This window comes from Protomyctophum parallelum (assembly GCF_964188405.1).
Source record: "Protomyctophum parallelum genome assembly, chromosome: 8".
NCBI lineage: Eukaryota > Metazoa > Chordata > Actinopteri > Myctophiformes > Myctophidae > Protomyctophum > Protomyctophum parallelum.
In genome coordinates this window covers 16,280,243-16,302,742 of record NC_139703.1, presented here as the reverse complement: position 1 = coordinate 16,302,742, position 22,500 = coordinate 16,280,243, and the positions used below count along the sequence as shown (strand labels likewise).

The 22,500-nt window shown below is 42.8% G+C and overlaps 1 protein-coding gene across 1 annotated transcript in view; it reads right to left on the bottom strand.

Annotated features, from left to right (window-relative positions):
- ptprt (protein tyrosine phosphatase receptor type T) overlaps positions 1-22,500 on the bottom strand; it is a gene marked incomplete at its 3' end in the record, with an annotated part of 182,030 nt that overhangs the window by 137,925 nt on the left and 21,605 nt on the right. The window contains 2 exon segments of the mRNA XM_083771503.1: positions 2,860-2,908; positions 2,914-2,987. Of these exon segments, the coding sequence (XP_083627629.1) occupies positions 2,860-2,908; positions 2,914-2,987 (123 nt within the window).

Here is a 22,500-nt window from a genome sequence, read left to right as displayed (position 1 = left end):
CTACAGAGCTGCCAATGAGGTTATATCTTCCCTTCTTCTCTGGAGTCCTTCAAAAGCAGACCAGAGGTAGAAACCTGTGGTTCCCTGATGTCATCGCCAGTGTTGTGACTAACACCCTTACATCGCGTTACGTTACATAACGTAACTACTATTTGTACTAGTAACTTGTAACCTAACGCTTTACATTTCCCATTCCATAACGGCCTTATAGTTATTGTGCGAGCGTTACCCGCGATATGGCGTTATGTCAACTTATGTGATCAGTGAAAAAAGTCTCGCCATGCAGCTCCGTGAGTCTATCATACAGGCGTGACGTCTCTGTGCTGCTGAAGTGAAGGGGGCAAATAAAGTTGTGAATCGATATAATTCAACTAAACTGTGGGAGAAACACAGATGTACAAGCCCAACACGCTGTGCATTGCGACGGGTAGATAACGTGTAGATCTGCTACTTCCAGCGCAGGAAGGGCGCATGCTTATGACGCTCTTTAACTATGCATTCAGCAGCCAGTGACAGACTCACAACACAGAAGTTGACAGAACACATGCGCACTGCAGCAGACGGAATGCACAGGCAGATCCGACACAAATTTATTGCACACATCTGTGCTTTGCCTTTCATCCACTCTCCATAGCCTTTTAAATCTTATTTCCCATCCACGGGCACAAGCAACGTGATATCAGCAGCTGCAGCTTCCATCCGATCTGTGGTGGTGTTCTGTTGACGAGGGAAGCTACTAGCTAGCATGGGAGCTAACGTTAGTTTCACTATGTACTTTCCATCCGTTCCCCATCCCCAACCCCTCACAGTCACACTCGCTGTTGTGTTTACACGGGCGTCTGCCCGTGTTTAATGGTCAGGGTTTCAGGCAGGTTTCAGGCAGACCTGTCAAAACAATGCACTTCCCAAAACAAACAAAAAGAGACATGCCACCACCTTACAGTATAGGCTACCACCTATAAATTCAAACCCACCTCTGGAATATTGCTATCTCATTCCACAGTTTTTCTCTAATAAAGTTGTTTTTATTGGTTTTCTCATGTTCTCCTTGAAAAGTGTCTTTAAGTACTCAGAGAAGCTTTATATAAATAATATTATCACTATTATTATTACTACTTGTTTTATTGCTATGCTTATGTAGAAAAAAAGCTCACTGCTCAGGTCAAATTGGCCTATTGATATGCGATTAAAATGTGATTAATTGAGATGAATTCATCACAAAGCGTCCAATTAATTAGATGTTTTTTAATGAAGTCCAAGTCTCCCAACCCTATTCTTTATAGATCTAGGCTTCAAAAAAAAAGTTCCTATATTCGGTATTCGGTTTCGGCCGTTTTTATATTATTATTTTTTAAAGTAAAGTAAAGTAAAAGTGCCCAGGCCGTAGCGTAACGGTCTGGGCACCGGACTGGTAATCCAGATCGCAGTGTGCCGCGGGTTCGACTCCCGGACCGACACGGCCTTTACTGCATGTCATCCCCCATCTCTCTCCCGTTTCCTGTCAGCCTACTGTCTGTCCTTTCAAAATCATAAAAGGCGTAAGCCGCAAAAAAAAAAAAAAAAAAAAAAAAGTAAAGTAAAGTAGTTACTTTCATAATTTAATGTAAAGTAAAGTAACAACTTTTTTAGATAAGTAACGATAACTCTAATTCCTTACTTTTTAAAAGTAACTTCCCAACACTGGTCATCGCTAGGACACATGCATCAGTAAGCAGGAACTGGGGGTGGCAATGAAGGACCGGGAAGTCTGGCATGGCAAATCCATTATCTCGACCGCTGTCGAACAATGATGAAGTCTCTCTCTCTCTCTCTTCTCTCTCTCCTCTCTCTCTCTCTCTTCTCTCTCTCTCCTCTCTCTCTCTCTCTCTCTCTCCTCTCTCTCTCTCTCTCTCTCTCTCTCTCTCTCTCTCTCTCTTCTCTCTCTCTCCTCTCTCTCTCTCTCTCTCTCTCTCTCTCTCTCTTCTCTCTCTTCATCTCCTCTCTCTCTCTCTCTCTCATCTCTCTCACTCTCTCTTCTCTCTCTCTCTCTCTCTCTCACTCTCTCTCTCTCTCTCTCTCTCTCTCTCTCACAATGCAATCACGATTGTCTGAGACAAAGAGTGGTCAAATTGCTGCAGCTATGGAAAAACAGTGTGTGTACACACACACACACACACACACACACACACACACTCATCCAAATCTCATTCTGCCACCAGTAACATGCATCATAAATCAACACAGGTATCATAAGATTGTGTGTGTGTGTTTGTGCCGTGCTGCATGCGTGCGTGTGCAAGAGAGATTTCTGATTGGTGCCAATTTGTTTTGTCTTCAAGGAGAAAGTGTTCATCAGTGAGCGCGTTGAGCGTGTTGCTCAAGGACTCTTGGGCAGCAGTCAGGATGACATCACGATGTGTTTGTTGTCTGTTTAAAGACCCAGTGAAATGAAAAATACCCTTTTCACACTTTTAGACCACGTCCGTGGTCTATCCTCCCTAGAAACAATGAATGCCAAATAATGGGACATTTTGTGTATTTTTGGACCGCAAACCGAATCAATACAATACCAAAAAAAGATATTAAAGATGTTGTTGGTTTTTTGGCGCCCTGGGCGTAAAAATTAATAAATAAAAAAATAAAAAACATTAACTCTTTGACTGCAATCATTGATCTCCGCGGCAGTCCCTTCACTGCCAACAGGATGCACAGGAAGTATATATTTATAAGTATATATAAGCGCCAATAATAGTAACCGCGACTCTCTCTCTCAGCAGTGGCATTTCCACGGTCCCACGGACGTATGGGACCAGACACAACGGACGGACGGACAGCGGACGACAGACAGACAGACAGACAGACAGACAGACAGACAGGTACCTGTCGGCAGGGCGGGGTCAATACTGGGCTTCTCCCAGGTGTTGATTTGTTCCAGTTGAAGCCACTGGTTCCCATGGCAACGCTGTAACCACACCCACTGTAGGTGGAGTCTTCAAATGAACAGCCACCTGCACACAAACGCACGCACACACACACACACACACACAGTGAGAGAGAGTGTGAGAGAAAGATACACATATACTGTGAGGTTCAGTTTAGCATGGTCAATGACGTGCTGTTGTATCCTACTGGCCAATGAGGAGCCCCCACCGGGAGGACGTACTGTTGTATCCTATACTGGCCAATGAGGAGCCCCCACCAGGAGGACATACTGTTGTATCCTACTGGCCAATGAGGAGCCCCCACCGGGAGGACGTACTGTTGTAAGTAATCTACTGCACAGACAGACAGACAGACAGACAGACAGACAGATTGAATCATGCCGTTGCGTAGTAATTTAATATCCTGAATAACATGGTTTTTACTGCATTACACATTAGCATTCTGAGTTAGCCCCAAGCTACAACACACACGCACGCACGCACACGCGCACGCACACGCACACGCACACACAGCGCTCCAATTAGTCGTGCTTTGAGACAGCGGATAGAATTAATTAAGAACCGTCTGTTTTATTTACATGAAATTATTTCCTGCTTTCTGTTGTTGATTTCATGCTCTGTCTGTCTGTCTGTCTGTCTGTCTGTCTGTCTGTCTGTCTGTCTGTCTGTCTGTCTGTCTGTCTGTCTGTCTCTGCACTCTACTCTCTTGCTGACAATTAGTAATCAGTAAGACGCTTGAGGGCGAGATTGGTTGTACTGGCCATATATGGAGCGTGTCTTGAGTGTACAGGGTTTGATGAGGTCAGATCAGCATATGGAATGTCAAAACAGGTCAGCTCCATATATGGAAATCTAAGGGTGGCAGCGGGGGCAGTGTCTTGAGTGTACATGCTTTGATGAGGGCCCACGTAGGGCCGGGCCTTAATTTTTGGGCCTGTTGACAACTCTAGTTTTTGCCGGCTGCCGGGCGGGGCTGCACAAATAACTTTAATATTTATTAATAACTGACAAACAGGTCAGCTCCATATAGCTCCATATATCCATCCCTGATGATGTCACATTGTCACATGATGTTACGAGACCTGGGCACCATATATGGTGCCCGACACACTGACGGGAAATGCACGATTCCAGAGTTAACTGCGACATTCGGTCGCAATAATATATAATAATATAAACATGCTAGAATTGTGTGATGAATAAATTAATAGTTGATAACAAGCAGTGATCTCGTTAAAGCTGATGAATCAAAGACGATCTCATTACAATGTTGTCAACACGTGCACGCACGCACCCTCTTGCACGCACCCTCACGCACGCACGCACCCACGTGCACGCACGCACACACACACAGTGCCTGCCTATGTTTGTGTTATGAAAACAAGAATATTTTAATGTATTCTAATTAATATTCCAATTTAATCAATTATTGATACCTGACCCATAGCAATACAACACTTGCACGCACGCACGCACACACGCACTCTCTCTCACACACACACACACACACATACACACACACACACACACACACACACACACAGTTCCCATTCTTGCTCATTAGACTAGATAGATGTTATTCTGAAGAGAAATCCAAATCAATATTCATGATCTGATAGATTCAAATATTAATAAACAGCATCTATTTACCCACCCATCCATCCATCCATCCACCCATCCATCCACCCATCCATCCCCACTATGCAGACCACGCAATTACACAGAGCCCCGAGGCCCAGGGGGCCCCCGCAAAATCAACATTGCAGTGCCCGTTCCGTAGCAGTAGATGTTTTCCAATAGCGTGTAGTAGTTTCAACTAGGCCAGTGATTCCCAACCATGCCCATTAAGGACCCCCAACTGAACAATTATTTGCCCGCAGACCCTCATTAGAAAACATATGCCCAGGAAGGGACCCCCATGAGAGAAGATTTTCACGGTTCAAGCAGTGATTTTTCAACCATTTTCATTTCAAGGACCACCGGTTTGACATGCATTAGGCCTCGGACTCTCATTTCATGTAGCCTGGGCAGCATGATCCGGTCAGGACCGGATGATATCGCTACGTCATGTTGTAGTATTGTTTTGTAGTCATCAGTCATCCGGAACTTCCTTTCCCCTCGAACCGATTTTTCTCAATAAAAGCTACAGGCTACGAGAGCTTTTATTGTTATTCTTCCGGTTTGAGGGAAAAGGAAGTTCTGGATGATTGTTCCTTCCTGCCTGTTTACTATAAAACAATACAATAACATGACGTAGCGATATCATCTGCTCCAGACCGGTTCACAAATTTCGTAACACAGACCAGGCTTTCCTCCGAGGTGGAAAACCTGGTGACGCGAGGTTACATTTAATGGCATTTCTGGGACCCAAATTTGTATTGTAGAATCAATGTTAATTTAACTCTGAGTGTACAAATGGAACCAAATGGACCCTAACAGGTCCATTTGGTTCCATTCTATCATTTAGCTTGGGACCCCCTGGAACTCCCTAATTGACCTCTGGGGGTCCCCGGGCCCCACTTTGAGAAATATAGCTCTCTGTCAGTCATACACCGTTGTACTGTATGGAGAAATATAGCACTCTATCAGTCATACACCGTTGTACTGGAGAAATATAGCACTCTATCAGTCATACACCGTTGTACTGGAGAAATATAGCACTCTATCAGTCATACACCGTTGTACTGAAGAAATATAGCACTCTATCATATAGCACTCTATCAGTCATACACCGTTGTACTGAAGAAATATAGCACTCTATCATATAGCACTCTATCAGTCATACACCGTTGTACTGTATGGAGAAATATAGCACTCTATCAGTCATACACCATTGTACTGAAGAAATATAGCACTCCATCAGTCATACACTGTTGTACTGTACGGAGAAATATAGCACTCTATCAGTCATACACCGTTGTACTGAAGAAATATAGCACTCTATCAGTCATACACCGTTGTACTGTATGGAGAAATATAGCACTCTATCAGTCATACACCGTTGTACTGTATGGAGAAATATAGCACTCTATCAGTCATACACTGTTGTACTGTATGGAGAAATATAGCACTCTATCAGTCATACACCGTTGTACTGAAGAAATATAGCACTCTATCAGTCATACACCGTTGTACTGTATGGAGAAATATAGCACTCTATCAGTCATACACCGTTGTACTGAAGAAATATAGCACTCTATCAGTCATACACCGTTGTACTGAAGAAATATAGCTCTCTATCAGTCATACACCGTTGTACTGAAGAAATATAGCACTCTATCAGTCATACACCGTTGTACTGAAGAAATATAGCTCTCTATCAGTCATAAACCGTTGTACTGAAGAAATATAGCAGGCATGTGTCAATATAGCGTCACTGTACCAGTGGAACCACATTTTAAACATTGACTGTTCAAAAATAGCAGATGTAAGACTGGTATCCTAAACGAACAGCACATACTGGTGTGTCCTCTAAGCTCACACAAGACATCAGAGTGAAATATGGACACGGGTGTACTGATTTGAGCTCACTCTTGGTGGTCACTGATAGATATATTTGGTCTAGTTTGTGGGTGAATGCTCTTTTGACCTTTTGACCTTTTAATCTAATTGCCCTGTGACTGACATTTGATGTCCGGTTGTCCCACTGACTTTAAAATAGTATGGTTCTGAGTCTCGATAGTAATACTTTAGCCCTAGCCAGCGTTGGTAGATAAGAATTGTTTTGTTTCCGTTGGCCATAACACCCAGCCTCTGTGTTTTTGCCTTTGAAAGTTAGATTTCTCTCTAACAGACTGGTAAACTGCACTCAATGACGTCATGCCCTGTCCCCCGGTCCCACTAACTGATATTCATATCAGGACTATCTCTGCCCCGTGAGATAGTTCCTGTGTGCAATATTCGTGACGTCTTGCATTATCTGTCCATTTGTGAACAAATATGTTTTTTAACCTTGTTGTTCAACACATTTTTCGGTGTATTGATTACGGTATGTTATATCAACCCTGTTCAATTTGAACATGGGCAGAGATCGTTGTGAAACGCTGTCCGGATGGCATGTCTTCTTCTCTCCCGAGACAATGGTGAATATATTTGATTGAACCTCCCTCTAAGTTCTGCTTGTCTGAGTTCTCTTTCTTGTGTCTGTCAAATTCATTCTAAGGTATTTTGTTAACTCTGTTATACTCTGACTTTTACTCATTATAGCCTAAAAGGTTTTTATAACCATTTCTGTAAAGTTACAAGCCCTCTGCTTCTATTCTGGTAAAGAGTATTTATGGTACTTAGATTACTTTCTAAAGTATTTATTCAGTTCCGGTGCTCCGGAGCTCTCTCTAGCTCTCAAGCTATCGATCCTAAGCTATTGTTTAATATTATTAATACAGTCCTATACAGTCCTATACAGTCCTTGCATTCTAGTCATATGGTAGATAAATTTCTATCAGTCACTAACAGAGGAACCTTGCGTACAGTATGCTACATGCCTGCATGTACCTTTTTTAAGTTTTTGATTCATGGGTTTTCGATTATTGTTTGGACCCAATGTTTTATACATTTGTGTCAATAAACTAACTAACTGCGAGCTTGCATCGCTATTTCAAAGTCTTGAAAATGTTTTTGTCAGATTTTGTCATGTGAAAGCAGGAAATCATTGGTTATTGGTTGTTCAGTTTGACCCATAGTTTGGAGATATAATAATAATAATAATAATAATAATACTTTATTTGTATAGCACCTTTCATGACATGAAATGCAGCTCAAAGTGCTTTACAGAGCAATGGAGAAAAAAGAAAAGAAAAGCAAGGCATAAACATTAAAAAACAAGCAGTAATGCAATACAGTGAGGACATGAATAACAAAAAATAAAAGATCAATTAAAAGCAAGGTTGTAGAAGTGGGTCTTGAGCTGTGCTTATAGAGTAATGTCTTGCAGAGAAACAGCGAGTTGAGAAAACAGGCTTGAAAAGTTCACATCTGTGGACATTACATCTAGCTACATGTTTAAGCATTTATTTCATATTTAAATCTGATTTCAGCTCTGACATTTATTTCAGACATGCTCTAGTTCTAGTATGTGAAGAGTCTGCCTGTGATATATCAGTTTTTCTCCTCCTGAACACCATGACTGTCTCTGTATCAAAAAGAGTCACATTATTTTCAGATGGGGGTCAAATGCATGTTATTAATGTGGGGGTGGTCCTTGACATGAAGCAGTGTGGTCATGTGACTCACAGACATTGTTATTATCATCCAAAGTCTGCCTCTGATTGGTCAACGTGTGTACCTCCAGGCTCTAATCAAGAGCCTTCAGAAGCTCTGCGGCATCAGCCAATCGTAACGCAAGCTGACAGAGTCACACTCATTTGCTCATGTAGCTCATCTGCACTGTGTGTGTGTGTGTGTGTGTGTGTGTGTGTGTGTGTGTGTGTGTGTGTGTGTGTGTGTGTGTGTGTGTGTACTACTATATTTGTGAGGACATCAACATTTTGGGCATTCAATTTTACGAATGCATTTATAAAAATAAAAAATAAATCAGTATAGTTGAAATAGCAGAACTTCACATTCTTGCATGTAGATCCCGTTTCCAATACTTTTACTTCTACTCCACTACATCTCGGATCCAAATTAATTAATTCAAAACAAAACATACATTAACGTCATCACTATATACTCCCCCGGACTTCTACTTAAAGGACAATTTTAGTTTTTTTTTCAACCAAGGTTCAAGCCATAAAAGATGAGTGTTATTTTTTTTAATTTGCTGCTTTCTTTCGTTTTAGCGTTTTTTTTGCATTCACACATTCACACACACATTCATACACCTTTACATAGATTGTGCATTACATTCACCCATCCACACACACATTCATACACATTTACATAGATTGTGCATTACATTCACCCTTTCTTCACACACACATTCATACACCGATGGCGGCGGAAACCATGCAAGGCACCAACCAGCACATCAGGAGCAATTAGGGGTTCAGTGTCTTGCTCAAGGACGCTTCGACACTAACTCTGGGGGAGCCCGGGTTCAAACTGGCAACCTTGCGGTTACCATCCGGCCACTCTACCCCTGATCCACCGCCACCCCCCATCCATAAAAACAGAAAGTCTGCTTATCACATTCTACTATACTTCTGGTCCTCACAAGTAGTAGTAATACAAGCACACACACACACACACACACACACACACACACACACACACACACACACACACACACACACACACACACACACAATGGTCTTAATAGTTAAGTTGTATTAAATCCACTGTCAGAAAGGCACAAGTACGCCTTGCGTCCTAAACACTCATATTAAGTCATTTACTAACATATGTCTCTCTCTCACACACAGACACACAGACACACACACAGACACACACACCCCAGGCGGTCACATTGTTAGACACTAATGCTTTTACTGTCGCTCCAGTTCACAGCGCATAACAACATGTTCAACATTTCCATGCAGTGGAGCTTAGACTGTTTTTATTTTAAATTAAATTAATTTGATCGCGGACCCCCATGGGAAGATAGTATTGTGCCAGGGACCCCCATACACCCCCCCCAAAAAAAGGTCTGAGGCCGAGTCTACTTCAATACGGCATACAGTAGCGCAAACATCGATCACTCTGCTGATTTCTGATCGTCTGCACCTTTGTTATATTGACGTACACGCGCACGTACACACACACACACACACACACACACACACCTCCCTCTCTCTGTCGCTCTAATCAATTAGTCTCATGTCACACAGCTGCGTCTAGATTCTCCCGGCGGATCCTGCCGGAGGCTGCCTATGCCATAGAAAGCATACAGTAGGTGGACCCGAGGCTAAGTGCCAAGCAGATGAGGCAGATTTGACTCTGAAAAGCCATTCATTTCCATTACCCCCCTGAAACCGGGAAGCATGATCTTCCGTTCTTACATCGCGCTGTCACATCAAGTGTTTATATTCCAAACGAGATGATTGGTTAAAGTCAGAAATGAGGACAGACAATTGCCGTTGTAGCGTGACGTTGGGAGGAGGTGAATTGGCAATAATACAATTTAAGGCTGAGCAATGAAGAGAGGACATGCCCCCCCCCCCCATGACAATAACTCAATGAAATTTCGAACACCACATTTCCCCAGCGACTCCAGCCAGGAAAAGGGGTTTGTGAGAAGACACAGGCCTGATTAGAGAGATGAGAAACAACGGTTTGTCACGCAATGTTTGTGTGACCACACAGTGACTTTTTGACCAAACGCTGACCCCCAAAGGAAGAGACTCTCTGACGCCGCGTTTGCACCACGCACGAACAGTCAAGGCGCATACAGACACGCACGCCAGCTTCTCATTGATATGGACATACGCTGACACACTTCACACACTACTGATAAATGCATATTATTCAACAGGCAAGTGTTAGATAATTTATGTCTTATCTGTTTACAAACTAATGCCCAGTGGTCAATGTCCCATATCCTCCTGAACTTTGGCCCATGCCATATAGGTCATTCATATTGTCACCTTACTCTTCAGTCTTCATATCATCATTTTACTCTTAGCCTACTGCCTGTTTACACAGCGTTGTTCCTCTTATCATCATGTCACCATCCACGTGCCTAATCATCTCAGCCCTATATTATCCTTTATATTATTTTATCATTTTTATATTATGGGTTTCCTGATGCCATGTTCAGATTTACTGTCTATTAGGCTTTCCCCAGTTGAGTTAACTCGCATACTGAGAGGTCTATTTTGATGTGAGACTACATGTACTTGACCTTGGCCTAGTGAGAAAAGAGATAGCTGCTCACTGGGAGTCAGGGAGTGTTTTTCTCTGCCGAAAGTTCACAGTGCAGGGAAAGTTATCAACAAGTTGCCATAGCAACGCCAGCCTCTGTGCTTTCCCGGTCTATGGCCATCGATGTGCGGAACAGAAGAGATGAATTCTACGTCTCATCATCTATGCGGTGGACCAATGAGCGCTCGACAACCAGCGCCACCGCCAATGAACTTTATATCAACAAAAGTGACGTCAGATGCTGTATAAACCAGGAGCATACTGTGAAGAGGAGCATGGTACATTTGGAATCCATCTTGGAACAATTGATTATTCTAATGCATTATACTATCACTAGTCCTTACCCGTTCTGATATATTTCAACTTGTATAATATATTTGTGTGTGTGTGTGTGGTTTTTTATGAATAAAAACAGCAGTATAACATTAAAGTATTCTTCCAAATGCATGGTAGGGAAACGTTTTCATGGCAAGAGCAAGGACCGCAGCATTTACACTTATTAGCCCACAGAGCCCCATTTGAAAAGTATCAAGGACCCCCAGTTTGACATGCAGCTATATATGGACAGTCGCACAGATCCAATTTGCAGGTGGATTTGCGTCCAAAACGGTCTCAATTGTGAGCTTTGGCTTGAGAGAACTCATGGCTTTTGCAACCTGTGATGTTGTGAGCTTGTAGATTAGCTGTTTTCACCAGAGCGTGCGCTGTAGCCACTTCACGCTGTGTGTGTGTGGCTTATGCTTATTAAGACAGTTGTATCTCGTGTTGTGTTTATAGCTAACTGAAAAGTGAAAACGGCCACGCGATGACGCACGCGCACACATACGAACGTGCGCACTCACAGCTTAAGTAGTTTACACACACACACATGCTCACAGCGAAAGTAGTCTGCACACACACACACACACAACCTCCGTGTTGGCTGGGGGCGGTGTGAAAAAGGGTATAGGTGCGTGGAAGAATGCGCTAGGGTCCTTGAGGCTGTTCTTCGTGGCATGTTGTTTGTTGTATGTAGTAATTGTGTCGATGCGTAAGGGGGTTGGAAATATCCCGATCGCTTGCCCGCTGTCTATTGCGAGCAAAATTGACAGCGGGCGAAACAACTGAAGTTAGGCGGAAAACTCGCGAGCAAAATTGACAGCAGGCGAAACAACTCAAGTTACGCGGAAAACTGTGTCCCAGTATTAATCAGTGACCGTCCCAAAATGCAATTCACTGGTGACACGTGATTTCTGGGGAGAGGAGTTTTGCAGCCCTGTGGCTGCGGGGGGTACTGCATGCGTTTTTAATTCACTAATAAATTAATTAATAATCATTAATGAGTCAAATCGAAAAAAGGGCTCCGTTACGCCCTCCATATTCATATGGTCAATGCCGGTGTGAAAAGTGGGAGCGATTGGTGCAGGCAATGAGGAGATAATGAGGAGATAATGCGGTCGGACACACACTCACTCACACATACACACACTCAGACATTCGCTCTATTATAGTATAGATATTCTGAACCATGTAGCACATTCTCTATGTAAATTGACTTTATACCTACTAAAAAACCTTAAAATCTTAAACTTTTCTCAGAACTTTATTTCATCTGCCTCCAAATCATTTTTAAAGTATCTTTCTATTTTTTGGTACAGTGTCTGTCATTTAAAATGTAAAGGGCTACTCACTCATTTTTAAGGTAAATACAGCACGGTATTTGGTCTCCCTGCTGGGTTATTTGAAGGTATTTATTTACAGTCCTTTCTAATTATCATCACAAAATAGATATAATTTATTTTTTATCTATTAGCAAGCACCTCTGACGAATGTGTAATACTCTTATTGCTGTTTGTCTTCTGATTTTATTCATGTCCTAACCACTGAGTTGTGACGATACATGAACATGTCCGACAAATGAGAGGAAATGTGTGTGTGTGTGTGTGTGTGTGTGTGTGTGTGTGTGTGTGTGTGTGTGTGTGTGTGTGTGTGTGGCACGCACGTGGGTGTTTTCTAACACTCAAAGGAGCCCTGCAGGAGTAGAGGTTGGTTAAGATGGCCAAAGCGATAAGAATGAATGATAGACACGCACAGGAAGGTTCCTGGGTGTCGTAAAAGCTGGTAACGTAATTTCGTTAATTTATCAGTTAAAAACTGGTTGAAACCAGTGTTTGGCAAAGACAAAGGAAAACGCCTATTTTGGCTTTTGAGACCTTTTCAATATATAGAAGTGTCAAAGTAAAGTTATTCTCGCGCGCTGCATTTGTAACTAAGTTGAACTAACTTTACCCTGGCATGCAGAGCTTTGAGGACACTGCGTTGAGGCTTACTTACAACCAAGGTGGGTCAAAGATTGATTAAGAAACATCCGGCCCCAAAACGACATTTGTTTGATAAAGATATTAATAGTGGAGGATATTAATGACACGATCGTTCACTTTATGGTACAAGCACCAAATTTGGTACACAAGTGCTTCAGAACCTACTCTCTCAGAAAAGTACGTTGTCCACTTGAAAAAACTAAATGGCCACCATTTTTCAAGATGGCCGCCAAATGAAAAGGGCCTTTTGTGGCGGTTCTGGACAACCGTGGGTCCGACCGACTCGAGACCGGGCACTGCACTCCCTGTGGGTGTGTGGAACGTGTGTGTCGAATTTGAAGTCGGTGGGGCGAACGGTTCTCGGGTTATGTGGATTACAGATGTACAGACACACACACAGACTTGAATATATGTCAATGGGCAATGCCCATTGGGGTTTTTTTTAGATGATGGGTAAGAAGAGAGAGATGTGATGTCAGGTGGTGTGGGCTAAGAAGTGGTCAGGGCTATATGAGATGTACAGTAAATGCAAAGAGAGATGGTGAGGGAGGGAGAAAATTATTTGTACCAATTGACCAGACAGTAGTGTAACAGGTTAAGGTGAGTATAGAGATGGAAATGTTCTAGCAAGGGAAGCCAATGTATTGAGAATATGGGACATATTATGTATGTGTCAGGAGTTATTTGTGACAGAAGGCTACCAGTGAGAGGGAAGATGTATACGATGGTAGTGAGACCAGCCATGCCGTACGGTTGGAAACGGTGGCACTGATGAAAAGGAGGCACAGCTGGAGGTGGCAGAATTAAGGATGCTATGGTTCTCATTAGGAGTGAAAAGGAAGGACATTATCAGAAATTACTGAATTAGAGGATCAGCCCAGGTTAGAAGGTTTGGGGATAAAGCAAGAGAGGTGAGGTTGAGATGGTTTAGACATGTGAAAAGGAGGGATGAGGGTACATTGGGAGAAGGATGCTGAAGATGTAGCTGCCAGGTAAGAGGATGGCCAAAGACGAGGTTTAAGGATGCTGTGAGAGATGACATGAAGGTGGCAGGTCACAGAGGAAGATGCAGAAAACAAAACCAAATGGGGTCCATGTGTGGTCCAGCCCTATGGAATGTAAAATTGTGCTAATGAAAAGTATTTAAAATATATAGTTTTGATGCTCATCCTAGCTCCTACTACTATAGGGGATGCAAAGCAATATGTCCGTTTATCCGTCCGACTTCTCCTACCAAATCACTCCGTTAGCACACATCTCTCTATGCACAAAAAATGATGCATGCCACAGAAATCCATCTGCACTACATTGCATCCATGTCATATTTACTGTACAAATATTGCTTTTGTATGACATACTGTTTTTGCACAACATTTCACTGTGACACAAATTACATTACAATTTCCACATTAACCGACCCCTCCCCTTTTCCCTGCACGTGCACACACACACACACACACACACACGGTACTGTACAGTACACTATAGTATGTTACAGTACAGTATGGTAAAGTACAGTACGGTACAGTAACGTGCGGTACGGCATGGTACAGTATGATACCATAAAGTATGGTACAGTACAGTATGATGCCGTACAGTACAGTACGGCACGGTACAGTACAGTATGGTACCATGCAGTACGGTACAGTACAGTACAGTACAGTACGGTACAGTATGGTACAGTATGATACCATACAGTAAGGTACAGTACGGTACAGTATGGTACCATGCAGTATGGTACAGTACGGTACAGTATGGTACAGTACAGTACAGTGCGGTACAGTATGGTACAGTATGATACCATACAGTAAGGTACAGTACGGTACAGTATGGTACAGTATGGTACAGTACGGTACAGTACAGTACAGTACGGTACGGTACGGTACGGTACGGTACGGTACGGTACTGTACTGTACTGTACTGTACAGTATGATGCCCTACAGTGCCGTACAGTATTATACAGTAGTATGGTATAGTACATCACAAAGGTATAGCCAAATATATGCTGAAATGCAAAACCAGTCTAATTTTGGTGGCCATCTTGAAATATCACCGCCATATTGGATTTTTGGATGGCTCGGTTTAAAAAGTTAAAGAGTTGACCAAAGGAATGTTCACGGCAAATGTCACCCTTGTATCACCAAGCGAACAACCGTTCCAATGATCTGCTAATTGCACAAATTCTGTGTGTGTGTACGTCTGTAATCCACGTAACTCGAGAACCGTTCGCCCCACCAACTTCAAATTCGACACACACGTTCCACACACCCACAGGGAGTGCAGTGCCCGGTCTCGAGTCGGTCGGACCCACGGTTGTCCAGAACCGCCACAAATGGCCTTTTTCATTTGGCGGCCATCTTGAAAAATGGTGTCCATTTTGTTTTTTCAAGTGGACAACGTACTTTTCTGAGAGAGTAGGTTCCGAAGCACTCGTGTGCCAATTTTGGTGCTTGTACCATAAAGTGAACGATTCTCATGAAATATTGACTTAATATCCTCCACTATAAGTGTATGTAATCTAATTATAAGGAAGAGCTCCCTTTAGGTTAGATGATAATGCAACTGGGATCTTAATCAACACAAGCCATCTAAAGCCTCAACCTCTCTCTTTGCGAGATGAATCCTCTCCTCCCTTTTCTTTCTGTTATTTCTCACTTTTATTCCAACAAGATGTTTTGATTCGAACGAAGCTATTAGTTGTATATTGTGTTTGATCAGACTTGACTCGATAACATATTGCCCTTGGCTGTTTGCACAACTCTATGCGAACTATCAAATGACAATCACGTACCAGCCTGACAAATGTAATATCACAACGCGCATTTAATCAATTCCATTTGGCTCATGTCCAATTGAAGTAATTTCATGACGCTGCTCGTTTCTGCTATGTGGTTTTATATCATTTGTAACCAGTTTTTTATATAATAAATATTCCATTTTGCTAGTACAATCAACACTGGTGGAAGTAATTTCTTTGATTCATTGGTGTATACTGACTTTGTACCAGAGGGGTTTTCTTATTCATCATTTAATTAAAATGTTCAACAACTCACGTCTGACAGAAGAGACGTCTTATATGATACGAGGAGATAGCATTGTATATTCTTGATTCGTTTTATTGTGAGTTAAGAATATTATATTGCCGACTAATTAATCAATCAATTAGCCCCTAATACTACTACACCGTTCTGATCAAAACCATGGTGAGCGCCCTATAGATTTAGAGTAAAGAGACACTTTTAGTCGGGCCGTAAACAATGAAGTGAACGGCAGTGCTCAATGCAGCACGGAACAGGTCTAGGATCGCTTTTGAATTACAGCAATCTCATTTGATATCATTAGAAAGGACCTAAAGATGTGTATACATGCCCAAGGCCCCCTATATACGGTTAGATTAGAAAAGACGTGTATACACATCTTTAGCATAATTCGTGTAAAGGTATGGACACTGAGGTCATTTACTCCAGTAGTTCCCAAAGTGGGGTCCGGGGACCCCTGGGGGTACTTGAGGGAGTTCCACGGGGTACCTAGCTCAATTAGAGATAGTTAGGAACCAAATGCCCTTATGGTCAGAGTTAAATTAACAGTGGTTTTACAGGATAAATTGGGGTACCAGAGAATGCCATTAAATCGGGGGTCCGTAGCATAATGCGTGTGAAACTGTGGTGGGTCCATGAAATTAATATGTTTTCATACGTTTTCAAATGGGGGGTCCTAATAAATGTTGATTTGGGGGTCCTTGACACGAAAACGTTTGGGAACCACTTATCTATTCCATCCAGCAGATTTGTCGCACTGGGAAGCAAACTGTTTACGGCACTGGTTCCCAAACTGCAGCCGGGATGTTTATGACACTGGTTCCCAAACTGCAGCCGGATGTTTATGACACTGGTTCCCAAACTGCAGCCGGATGTTTATGGCACTGGTTCGCAAACTGCAGCCGGATGTTTATGACACTGGTTCCCAAACTGCAGCCGGATGTTTATGGCACTGGTTCCCAAACTGCAGCCGGATGTTTATGGCACTGGTTCCCAAACTGCAGCCGGATGTTTATGACACTGGTTCCCAAACTGCAGCCGGATGTTTATGGCACTGGTTCCCAAACTGCAGCCGGGATGTTTATGGCACTGGTTCCCAAACTGCAGCCGGATGTTTATGACACTGGTTCCCAAACTGCAGCCGGATGTTTATGGCACTGGTTCTCAAACTGCAGTCAGATGTTTATGACACTGGTTCCCAAACTGCAGCCGGATGTTTATGGCACTGGTTCTCAAACTGCAGCCGGATGTTTATGACACTGGTTCCCAAACTGCAGCCGGATGTTTATGACACTGGTTCCCAAACTGCAGCCGGATGTTTATGGCACTGGTTCTCAAACTGCAGCCGGATGTTTATGACACTGGTTCCCAAACTGCAGTCAGATGTTTATGACACTGGTTCCCAAACTTGTTCATGTCAAGGACCCCCAAATTGACACTAATTAGCCCGCAGACCCCCATTTGAAAATATATGCCAGGGACCCCCATAAGAGCAGATTTTTTTACGGCTCTAGCAGTGATTCTCAACCATTGCCTGTCTGCCTGTCTGCCTGCCTGTCTGCCCGTCTGTCTGCGTGTCTGCCTGCCTGTCTGCCTGCCCGTCTGTCTGCATGTCTGCCTGTCTGTCTGTCTCTCTCCTCAGTTACACTGTGTTAATAATTGAGTTGTTGGCTAATCAATGATCATTTATAATTCACTGAGAAGACGAGAAAATATACCAAGTTTAGACTGAGAGAGAAAGAGAGCGAGAGGGAGGGAGAGAGAGAGAGAGCGAGAGGGAGCGAGAGGGAGGGAGAGAGAGAGGCAGACAGACAGACAGTGATTGGTCCAGATAGTGCATGGAAGAGACAGAGTGATGTTGTTTCATCAACTCTTCATCACCATCTATCAACACGCACGCACGGACGTACGCACACAATAGTCAAGACAGATTCAGAGCTCTGCAGCTGAATGTGTCGGCAGCTCCCGTTACAGCGGTGTAGAGGTTGTTGTCAGTAGGAATGAAAATAAAGACCACCAGAAGAGGAGGGCTGAAGGAGATGGGGGGGGTGGGGGGGGGGTAGCCCCGGGTGGCAAATACAAAGATTTTAGTATTACTTTTTTTGTTGATTGTGTTCCAGATTGGTCGCCCTATAAAAGCTGTAGCCCAGGGTGACGTCGCATGTTGACCAAACTATATGCCCATCCCTCTCCCAAATACTAACCCTAACAGAAACCAAACCTAACCTGAATTACTTGCGCAAGAAGAGCGCGCAAGTATCGTGGGCCGGCTGCGTATGTATGGTATGTATGAATGCCTGTCCTTGGTGGTCCCTAATTGGCTGTTGATGGTGACGTAATTAAGATATGTTTCAACATTGGGTGGGTAAAAGGTACTGCGATATCCACCGGCCAATAAGATGTAACAACAGTATGTATGTTGGTGTTGTCCGACCAATAAGGGTCATGTATGGCCATGTACAGTACTTGTGTGCAAGGCGCAAGTTGGCACCTCGACAGAGTGCATTTCTAGTTATAAATGTAATCTCACAAACACATATTTTAAAACAGCAATCAATGAAGTCTTGAATTCACACAGACCTTTTTTTTTTTCAAATGCATTCCTAAGCCAATAATTTGATAACCGGCAGAGTCAGGAGTCTAAATGTGCTCTATGCACACAGAATAACTCTCCCTACTTGTTGTTTCGGATGATACTAATTAAGGCTCTGTTCCATTTCTCAAACTTTTATATTTTTTAATTTCAAGGACCCCATAACTCTGAGAGTGAACAAATTGGTGCAATGGTTACGCCCTGGCGTGCACAGCCATTTAGAGGAGCAGGTGCTCAGGTGAAAAAAGGGCACCTTGTTCAGCATGTGGAACCGGCCAGGTTGCCTTAATAGTGTGAGATTTATAGATTGTGGGGCCTAAATAATATTAGAAGCTTTTTGATCAAGAATTGATCAATGTCACCATGGTCCACATACTGTACAGTGTACACTGTAAAATAATAATAATAATAATCAAAAGGGCACATTGCTATCCAGAGGGAAAAGGGCAGGGGGTGCTCTATAGCACCCCCTAGTGTCTATCTGTGCACGCCACTGCGTCCCTGGTTCTGGTGATCGGTACTGAATGCGTGGAGTTTTTCCAATTAGTTTTTTCATGTATTTTATTTAACAAAAAATTAATTAATTAATTAAATACAAAAATTGAAAAAAACACAGCCACCTCATGCATTATTAAGGACACGACAGCTGGAGTGTGACTAGCGTACAGCCAAGCGGTGCGCTTAAGAGCTCTCCTAACATTTGGGTAGTTTTTATTTGTTGACAACATTTTTATTACATTATATTATTATATTATATTACATTATATTTATTAGAGATGTCCCGATAACTGTATTGGTATCGGCCCTTATTTGTCATATCGGGTCATATCGGTATCGGTGAATATGCCAGTCTAAGGGGTTGACACTATGGCAGGTAAATAAAATGTTGGGACATGTGGAGTTTGCTTTGGAGTTGCCCAAACTGCAAGTGCACATTTGAATGAGGAGTCTGCTATAAACACAACACGAGATATATAGCTAGATAGCTATAAACACAACACGAGATATATAGCTAGATAGCTATAAACACAACACAAGATATATATAGCTAGATAGCTATAAACACAACACAAGATATATATAGCTAGATAGCTATAAACACAACACGAGATTGTGACAAAAGCACATTATAATGTCATTCTACTTTGGTTTTCTGTACAAAAAGAGAAATGTGGAACTGGTTGTGAGAATATTATTATTTCTTTCCTATTCATATGTGAAAGGTAACGGGTCTGGTACAGGGGTGATTGACGGGTGTCAGTGACTACAGTTGATGTCACCACTCAAGGTTACTAGTAGAGGAAGTGACACACTGTTTGGAGGCTAACGGAGCTGCTGCTACCGGAGAGACTATTCCATTGTTCTTTGAGGATTATAAATACTAAGGGGTACACCGAAACGTTTTCGTATTTCCGTTGTACAATTTTTGAGTGGAGGAACTTTTCATTGAGTTGGACTAAACAGTTATAGACTCTCACGTGCGCGCGCCTCATTTGAAGAGGACGGACGCGGACTTCATTGTCTCCACCAGGCCGAAGGCATGTGGGGAGAGTATGTTTTGCACTCCGTCCGTCCGTCCGTGTGTCCGTGTGTCCGTGAACAGCTAATCTCGGCCACCGTTAACCCGGTCGATGCCATATTTTGCACACACACTCCCTGGATGCCAACCATGAACCTCTGCCCCAAACTTTCCAGAACGGCCTGTTATAGCGCCACCAGGAGGCCGCTTTGTGCAAAACAAGTTTTTGCACAGTACACCTACAGATTTTGTCCAAACATCACGCAAATTGGTACACAGTCTCTCTAGAGCCATTCAACGAAACGGGTCTTTCAGATTTATCAGACTCCATCCTGATTGGTTAAGATTGGCTTCCAAAGTTCACAGGAGTGCTCAGTTTCAAACAAAATGCTGCAAATCATGAACACATCGCGTGATTTCCGTGAAATTGTGCACCCACATTCCCACTAGGCCGAGGACGAAATGCCACATGAACAATTTCAACTCAGCCTCAAGGTGGCGCTATAACTGGCCGAAAAGTGTTTTTACCTCTAACTGCACGGATCTGTGGATAACCTGGTGGAGACCTGTGCCCGGAAGGGCACTTTTTCTAGTTCTTTGCTGACTTTGGGGGGGCTTGGGAAATAATTATTGGTGGTTGGTTTACGTTTTTGTGAATGTTTATTTTATTTAGTAGTGTACTGTCTACTTTAGATTTTGTCAATTGCTATATCTGAGCATCTCTATAATTCAGAGAACAACCCTACAATCCTGCTGATTTATTCCTTAGTAATAATTTAGCCTTACATAGCAAGCAAACAACACGAGATCACAACACTGGTATCAGTATTCGGTATCTGCCAACACAGACATTGTGGTATCGGGATCAGGAACGGAAAAGGTGTATCGGGAATTGGGACATCCCTGTATTAAAGTATCGATGTCAATCATCGCTTTGTTTTTATTTTAGTTAGTTTTTGTCAGTGAAGAAAGGTAGCCGACCAACATTTTTCGCCGTAGTTTTAGTCGACAAAATGGACACTGGATGCAGCTTCCATCTAAGTGCTTAAATACATGGATTTAATGTTTTCTCTGTGTGTGCGTGTTGGTGGGGGGGGGGCGGGGGGAGAGAGAGAGAGAAAGAGAGAGAGAGAGAGAGAGAGAGAGAGAGAGAGAGAGAGAGAGAGAGGGAGAGAGAGAGCCCGTGCACCTGAGGTCAAATCGTGAAACCAGGTCATGGTTTGAATCAAGGACACAGGCAAACCCTTGGCACCTGTGTGTGTGTGTGTGTGTGTGTGTGCGTGTGTGTGTGTGTGTGTGTGTGTATGTGTGTGCGTGCGTGTGCGTGCGTGCGTGCGTGCGTGAGCATGCATGTGTATATTTATAGGTTCAGACAGGTGCATACCCCCCTCTTCACCATTGTCCTGATTTACTGTTTATTTGTGCGCACACGTACATGTGTGTGTGTGTGTTCACACTGTCTTCAAAACCATAGTGTTTATTAGATGTTGAAGTGTCAGTGACTTTTTGACCTTCACACAGATTAAAAAGGTTTTTTCTTATGTATTTACATATTTTACGTGAGCCTGCCTTTAAAACCAGTGTTGCCATGTCTGTGTATTATAAGCCTTTAAAACCAGTGTTGTCATGTATGCATATTTCTTTTTCTTTGTTCTTGGCTGGGCCCTTGCTAATGTTGTTTAAATCACTCTTCGTTTAACGCATTCCTGACTTCTGAATGTCAGTGGGTCTCAAACATTTTCACGTCAAGGACCCCCAGAATTAGCTGTCTTTGGTTAGTTAAATTAAGTTAAATTAAGTTTGATTTTACAATATAAGTGGGGGGTCCCAGAGATGCCATTAAATGGGGGCCCGTAGCCTAATTCAGGTCAAACCTGGGGTCCACACACACAATAAACAATTCAAAAGGTTGAGAATCACTGCTGTTGACCCCCATCTGAATATATGTTGTTCCATCTACAAGCACGTAGCGCAGCAGTTTGTAGATGAGCTTGTACATCTGCTATTTTTCAATAGCTAAAGTATAACATAATGTTTTAAAACACCAAACAGGGGTTCCCGTCCTGAATGGGATAAGAAGATAAATGTGTTGTTAAAATGTTTAAAAAATATTCAAAATATTTGTCAGTTTGTTTTATTTTTTATCAACGGTTTGGTTACCTTGCAGTTACCAGACCTTTTAGGGCAGTGGTTCCCAAGGGGTCATTGAGGGAGTTCCAGGGGGTCCCCAGTTAAATGATAGTTAGGAACTAAATGGACCCAGAGATAGAAATGCCATTAAATGGGGGTCCGTAGACTAATGCATGTAAAACTGGGGGTCCTTGAAATT